This window comes from Microtus ochrogaster, unplaced genomic scaffold (genome assembly GCF_000317375.1).
Source record: "Microtus ochrogaster isolate Prairie Vole_2 unplaced genomic scaffold, MicOch1.0 UNK29, whole genome shotgun sequence".
NCBI lineage: Eukaryota > Metazoa > Chordata > Mammalia > Rodentia > Cricetidae > Microtus > Microtus ochrogaster.
In genome coordinates, this window is record NW_004949127.1 from 1617905 (window position 1) to 1624823 (window position 6919).

The 6919-nt window shown below is 43.7% G+C and overlaps 1 protein-coding gene across 1 annotated transcript in view; it reads left to right on the forward strand.

Annotated features, from left to right (window-relative positions):
* Window positions 1-4: 4 nt before the first annotated feature.
* The window catches only part of LOC101996375 (polyadenylate-binding protein 1-B-like), a gene marked incomplete at its 5' end in the record, with an annotated part of 10992 nt that continues 4077 nt past the window's right edge, over window positions 5-6919 (forward strand). The window contains 6 exons of the mRNA XM_013354108.1: window positions 5-95; window positions 2356-2549; window positions 2716-2831; window positions 4549-4688; window positions 6515-6609; window positions 6804-6916. Coding sequence (XP_013209562.1) covers window positions 5-95; window positions 2356-2549; window positions 2716-2831; window positions 4549-4688; window positions 6515-6609; window positions 6804-6916 — 749 coding nt within the window. The remainder of the gene's footprint in view (window positions 96-2355; window positions 2550-2715; window positions 2832-4548; window positions 4689-6514; window positions 6610-6803; window positions 6917-6919) is intronic.

The window sequence follows — 6919 nt, forward strand, 5'->3', positions numbered from 1 at the left end:
GGCCGGGCCCATCCTCTCCATCCGGGTCTGCAGGGACATGATCACCCGCCGCTCCTTGGGCTACGCGTACGTGAACTTTCAACAACCGGCGGACGGTGAGCGGCAGGCCGGAGGACTGCGGGCGGGCAAGCGGGCGGCCATGCGGCCGGAGGCGGCTGGCCTAGCGGGCCGGGCGAGGGGGCGGGAGGGCACGGCGCTGCGAGCAGCCCCTCGCGGGCCGGCACTTCCTCCTCCGCGACCATTTTCTCGTCCTCGGTCGCTCGCAAACTTTAGGGCGATGACGCGCCTCGCCGGGAGGAGGGTGGGTTGAGATCGCCTCCGCCGCGCGCCCACCACGAGCCGCGAGGTCCGGGGGCTCCGAGACCTCCTGGCGCGCTGGGTGGGGGCTCCCGGCCGGCCATCCCCCTGCCTTGGCCCGGCACTGGCTGGGGAGGAAGTGCGACTCGGGGTTGGGGAGGATACCACGTGTTGAACCCTGTAACCTCACCAGGCCCAAGGCCTGTTCCTGCCGGTGGCCCAATCGCTGGAGGGAGCCCAAGGCTTTAGAAGAAAGTTATTTGGGTGGTGCCTGGTGGGGGGCATCCTTAGGGTCCCGAGTCCATTCTCAATAGCGCATCCCTGACCGGTGGACCGGGAAAGGCACCTTATGCCACGTGCACTTGCCTGGGGTTTTCCCTAGATGAAGTAGGTTTCTGTCTGTAACCGCAAAGTGGAGGAGGGGGATGTAGGCAGCTCGCTCTCTAGGACACCTTAGCTCATTTCAGCCAAATTAGTTAGGTCAGTTACTGTATACATCTCGAAATATTTTACTAACAACACCCGTGGTTACGAATTTTTTTTAAAAACTGTAATCTTATTAGTTTGGGTCATAAATGTTAGAACATGGACTTAATGCTGAATTAGTGCCATCCAAGTGACAATAGGTTGGTTTTGTTTTTTTAAGTAGTCCAGGATATCCATGAATCTTGATTAGCTTGATATTTTTTTTGAAATTTGAATGTTCACTGAAACAAATCTAACAATCAGATAAGGTTTATGGCCTATGAGCAAGCAGTTAGGTTAAATCTTAGGAAAAGTCAGCTTAAGTTCATTCGGTTAGTTAGTCCATTAGTTAGTGACTGACGACCCGTTTTTCATTTGGTTAAAGCTGGTACTGAGATTTTGGATAGGCAACGTGTTGAATGACTGGGAGCCAGAAGTTGTCACCTTGCACTGCAGATTGTCCTGCCCTTTGGCTTTGTACGGGGTTCTGAGTGTCCCTTACTGCTCAGCCCTGGGCAGGATTTGTCACAGGATGTGACATGAGGGAAGGTAGTAACCAGAACTTGACTATGTAATTTGGAAGGCCTAAAACTTAGTGATTTTTTTAAATACAGACTATCCAGTTTTTAGATGAGCTGGGGTTTGAAAAGTTAAACTTGGAGTTGTCGTGGTTATAGTTTACTGTGTATGGCTGTGCCGGTGGACCGATATTGTGGCTGCTAAGAGTCTTGCCTCCAGTTCCTCCGTTCATTTTGTTTCTGTTCCATCTTTACAGATAGTTGGGTCTTTTAAACCAGCTTTTCTCTCTTTTACAGTATTTTCTTACGTATTGCAGTAATCGACAGGGCTTCTTTCTGTTAGTGAGCAGTGCTATGCTTAGTAGGGAGAGGTGACTCATTAAAAAAACCTGTCAAGCTCAAGCAAAGTCAGCAGGACCAGGGAAGCTAAGGAGGTGTGGCCAATTGATAGTGAGCATTACTGATTATCATTATTTTCTAGGAACTGAAACTTCCATTTACAGCAAATGGGTGTGGTTGTCCCTTGACTTAATCCTAGCACCTGGGTTTGACTTTAGAGTTTATATGGCCAGCCTGGACTACATCAAAAGCCAGGCCTACACAGTGAGACTTTATCTAAAAAAAAATGAACAAAACCTTGTCCTATCTAACTTTACAGTTATTAGTGAGAAATTTGGAATTTGCTTCATGGATTCAAGTGAACTGTGCCTCTTTAAGGACTGGTCCTTTTGCTTAAGGTAGTATTTTCCATTTAAGACAGATGTAGTGGTAATACACTTGATTCCATGACAGAAGCAGTGTTGTGGATCTCTTGAGATCTGGGCTAGTCAGGGCTACATGGAGAGGCCCTAGCCAAAAAAAAGTTTCACTTTAGAATTCTACACAAGTATACATAATTTAGTCTTTATGGACCTCAAAATTAAAATTGTAGGATAGATTGAGTTTTTGGAAGGCAGCTATGTTCACCCCTATACCACCAATAGATTGAGTTTTTAGATGTGAAACATAACTGTCCATAAATACAGTGACTAATCAAAGGTTAGTGATATTTACTTGGAAAATGTCTTTCTTGCAGCGGAGCGTGCTTTGGACACCATGAATTTTGATGTTATAAAGGGCAAGCCAGTACGCATCATGTGGTCTCAGCGTGATCCATCACTTCGCAAAAGTGGAGTAGGCAACATATTCATTAAAAATTTGGACAAATCCATTGACAATAAAGCATTGTATGATACGTTTTCTGCATTTGGTAACATCCTTTCATGTAAGGTAAGCAAAGATGTGACAGATCAATATTTGCAATGTTGAGCTACTTTCTGTGAGCATCTGTGATGGCTGTGTTAATTTCCAAGATAGCCAGGTTAGGTGGCTACCATCTCTGCACCGTAGAAAAGCAATAGCAAGTAATAAAAGTGAGCGTATCTTCTTTCCCCAGGTGGTCTGTGATGAAAATGGCTCCAAAGGCTATGGGTTTGTGCATTTTGAAACACAGGAAGCAGCTGAAAGAGCTATTGAGAAAATGAATGGAATGCTTCTAAATGACCGTAAAGTGTAAGTATAGCTTTAGTGTGCTGTTAAGTCTGTTTTTAAATAGCCCCACCATTGGTTTGAAAAGTAATGGGTTTTTACCCTTAAGTTAAAACTAGCTGGAGCTGAAGTAACACACCTTCAATCCCAGCATTTGGAAGGTAGAGGCAGATGTAACTATAACTTTGTAGAACCTGCAGGACAGCCTAAGCTACATAGATGTATGCCACACACACACACACACACACAAAAAAAGTAAAGAAAGATACAGAGAGCTGACATAGCTATGCCTGTAATTTCATCACTTGAGAGATGGAGATAAGAGCACAAGGATCCACGAGTTTAAGGCCAGCCCGGGTGGTAGGCTCCATGAGAATGTATCAACTACCAAAGTACATGATGTAGCAAAAGCACTAAACCACGTTGCTGTCACTCAACATTCAGACCTAAATTTAACTAAGTGAATAGAGCTATAAAACTTGATCAAATCAGTGCATTGTTGAACTGGGAATCTTAGCATGCAACCTGACCTAACCTTACTAAGGAACTAGTTCTGTAAAGCCTTGTAGGAAGTGATCTGAGAGGGGAGTTCTTGATGAGTGGCCTGCAGCTTGACTTGATGTCACTCTCATGTGGGTACTGGGACTAGATGAGCCTGGTCTTGTAGCATATACCCATAATCCCTGCTCCTGAGAAACTAAAGGGTTAAAGAACAACCTGAAGTTAGAGAAACCCCGTTTCAAAAACAGAAGAGAAGCAGTCCCTAGAACAGGTTCTCTATCCTGCTCTATCCCAGGTTGTCCTGGACTCACTCTTCCCACTCTGGCTCCCAAGTACTGATGAGGTCAAAGGTGTCACCCACCACTGCCTGGCCAGAACACTGATCCCAAGGTGGGAACCTGAAGCCCAGGTGTTCTCTGCCACCCAGCATCTAAAGCATCAGCACAACAAATGAGATTATGCAGATTAGACTTTAAGATAGAGGTGTTAATCAGTAAAGCCTACAGATGGTGAAATCCAAGACACTTGTGGCCCCTGGAGTGACTCAATTGTTATTATAGTGGAAAACTTGATAGCAGTGCTAGAATAAAAATTAAAGGAATATCTCCATTGCAGGACCCAAGTGAAGACTGATTTGTTGCTGGTTTAAGTGCATACTGAGGCACCATTCTGTGGAGCAGTTTTTTTTTTTTAGTTTTTTTTTTTTTATAAATAACTTGTTCCTAAGAAATATTTGAAGCATCACTTGGGAGAGCAGGAAGTTGTATCTACAATGAATAATTCTCCCACTGAGGTTCTTCAAGCTACATGGAAAAGACCCATGCTTTTAAGGAAAAGAGCAAATCGTATTTTCCTTGAAGTCATTTTTGATTTGTGTGGGGTTATAGAAGCTGGTATGGTATTTACTATGTTTTTGGTTAATTATACAGTTAGGCCAGACTGTTGTATTAGTAGAGACAATTGGAAATTCGTTAAGGAGATGGCACAATTACAGAACCTCTCTGAAACAGTAACGAGAACATTTATGTAGATCTCTTGGTCAGCACTGAACAGTTCTCACAGGAGTACCCTCTTTAACCTGGGTTAACTGGATGTCAGTGTGTACTGGAAGGAAACTTCATTTTATAGTGCACAGATACTGTTGTGGAAGGCCCTGTTTTTAGTGAGGACATTTTATAAACTTGGCCTTGATCTAAGCTTTATGAACCAGCCTGGTGTTAAAGTGCTGACATCTTCTCAGGTTTGTTGGACGATTTAAGTCACGGAAAGAACGAGAAGCAGAACTTGGAGCGAGGGCAAAGGAGTTCACCAACGTTTACATCAAGAACTTTGGGGAGGACATGGATGACGAGCGCCTTAAGGATCTCTTTGGCAAGTTTGGTAATGTGTCCAAGTTACATCTTTATACTGAGATTGCCTGACCTTTAGTTGCTGATGCTTGACTGGAGAATGCTGCGAAGCTTAGAGTTTAGTCTTCTGAGTAGATCTTTTTAAAGGTTTTGCTTCGTTTTGGGATACTTCAAACACAGTCCTTAGCCGGGCGATGGTGGCGCACGCCTTTAATCCCAGCACTCGGGAGGCAGAGAGGCAGGCGGATCTCTGTGAGTTCGAGACCAGCCTGGTCTACAGAGCGAGTTCCAGGACACGCTCCAAAGCCACAGAGAAACCCTGTCTCGAAAAACCAAAAAAAAAAAAAAAACAGTCCTTAGAGTTGTAGGGCAGCGTGGGTGAGACTGTCCTGAGAAAAGTGTGCTCTAGTTACAGTGGAGAAGGTTAATAGTGTCAGTAACATTTGAGCAGCTTCAAGAATGTTTTCAAAGATCCAGGTTCTTCCATCATAACTCCTTGGAAGATCTTTTCAAAGTAAATTCAGCTAGGCGTGCCTATTTGAAAGTTGTGCTGTCTGCTGGGTTATAGGAAATCCTGCCTCAAATTTCAAAATAAATTGATTAAGCTCAAGGAAGTGCAAAAACCAGCCTCACTTTTAGGATTGGAGTAAAGGGTGGGTAGTGAGAATCTATCTGTAGGCGATTTGCTGCTGTCTTTTTGTTAAGTTTCAGAACGGACTTAAGTTGTTTTTGTGGTTCAGTTACTCTATACCATTGTAAGGCCAGCCTGAGCTTGCTGCCTTGATTCTTTTTTTAAGGACAGAGTCTCTTTGTGTTGCCCTAGTTGTTGGTGAGCAGCTTACAAAAGCCCCACCTTCCTCTAAGATCTGAGGCTAAAGACATAAAGCATGCACCACACCTGGCTGAATCTTCTTTTTGAGCAAAGAGAATTCTTATTTTCTACAAAGATGTGGGATGGGGAGAGTTGTGGACCTTATTCAAGTTTTCTAGAAGTTTCTCATTACATATCTTACCTATGTTGCGTCTGAATGTTTTAAAATAAAAACCCTTTTGTCTTTTTTTTCTTGAGGGTCACTATGTAGATCGGGTTGGTCTTGAACTTAGGTCTACCATCCTCTGCCTCCCAAATGCTGGGTTTGAGCTGGTTGTTTTTAATTATACCACCTTTCCCACATCCTGAGTTGACCACTGTCTAGTTAGATTTCTGTTGCTGTGTTGAGACACAAGTTTATTGGGCTTGCAATAAATGGGTGAGTCCGTGACCATCATGGTGGGCAGGATCTGGAGCAGCAGCAGAGAGTTAACTGGAATGGTGTGTGCCTGTGAGGGCTGTTTTCATTGAGAACACCACTTCCCGTTCTTACAGAGTAGGTGCTTTAACCCGCGGTAGTCTCTTCCACTTTGGGGAAGCTTGTCCTTAGAAATAACCTGGGGTAATTCAGTTGTCTCTTTCTGCAGAGCTGGTATTCCCTCTGCTGTTCAAAGACAGATGACCCAAGAAGGCTTTTCAAGTTTATTCTTAGTTCTGAGCAAGAAAAATCAATCAAATTAGTTACCTAAAGGGCTTCTCTACTTACTGAACTAAGAAAAAATTTGAGTTTGTAAGACATCTCAGTGTAAGAACTTCCAGGCATGTATAAAATATTTATACAAAAGATCTGTGAAGAGAACAGCAAAAGTCTTGGAGCTTGAGCAGTCTGGAGTTTGCTCTGAAATGTGGTGGTGGGGGCAGGGTGCACGCTCCTTTAATCCCAGCAGAGGCAGGCAGATGCAGGGAAACCCTCTCAAAAATAAAAAAGGTGAAATGTATACTTAATTAACTGCGGACTAGTTTTGACTCTTTGCGAACCCTTTTAGGGCCTGCCTTAAGTGTGAAAGTGATGACCGATGAAAGTGGGAAATCCAAAGGGTTTGGATTTGTGAGCTTTGAAAGACATGAAGACGCACAGAAAGTAAGTTTAAAAAGTTCTTTTTGCATGTGTAGATAAGTTTATGCCAACATTAACAAAAGCTTTCATGTTGTAATCAAATATTTGTATTGTATGTGTTAGAGAATTTGGAGTGTATACTGCCCTCAAACCTGGAGATGGCATGGGGGTGCCTGTACCTTCACAAGTAACTAAGGTTTTTGTTTGGTTTCTGTAAGGCTGTGGATGAGATGAACGGAAAGGAGCTCAATGGAAAACAGATTTATGTTGGTCGAGCTCAGAAAAAAGTGGAGCGGCAGACGGAACTTAAGCGCAAATTTGAACAGATGAAGCA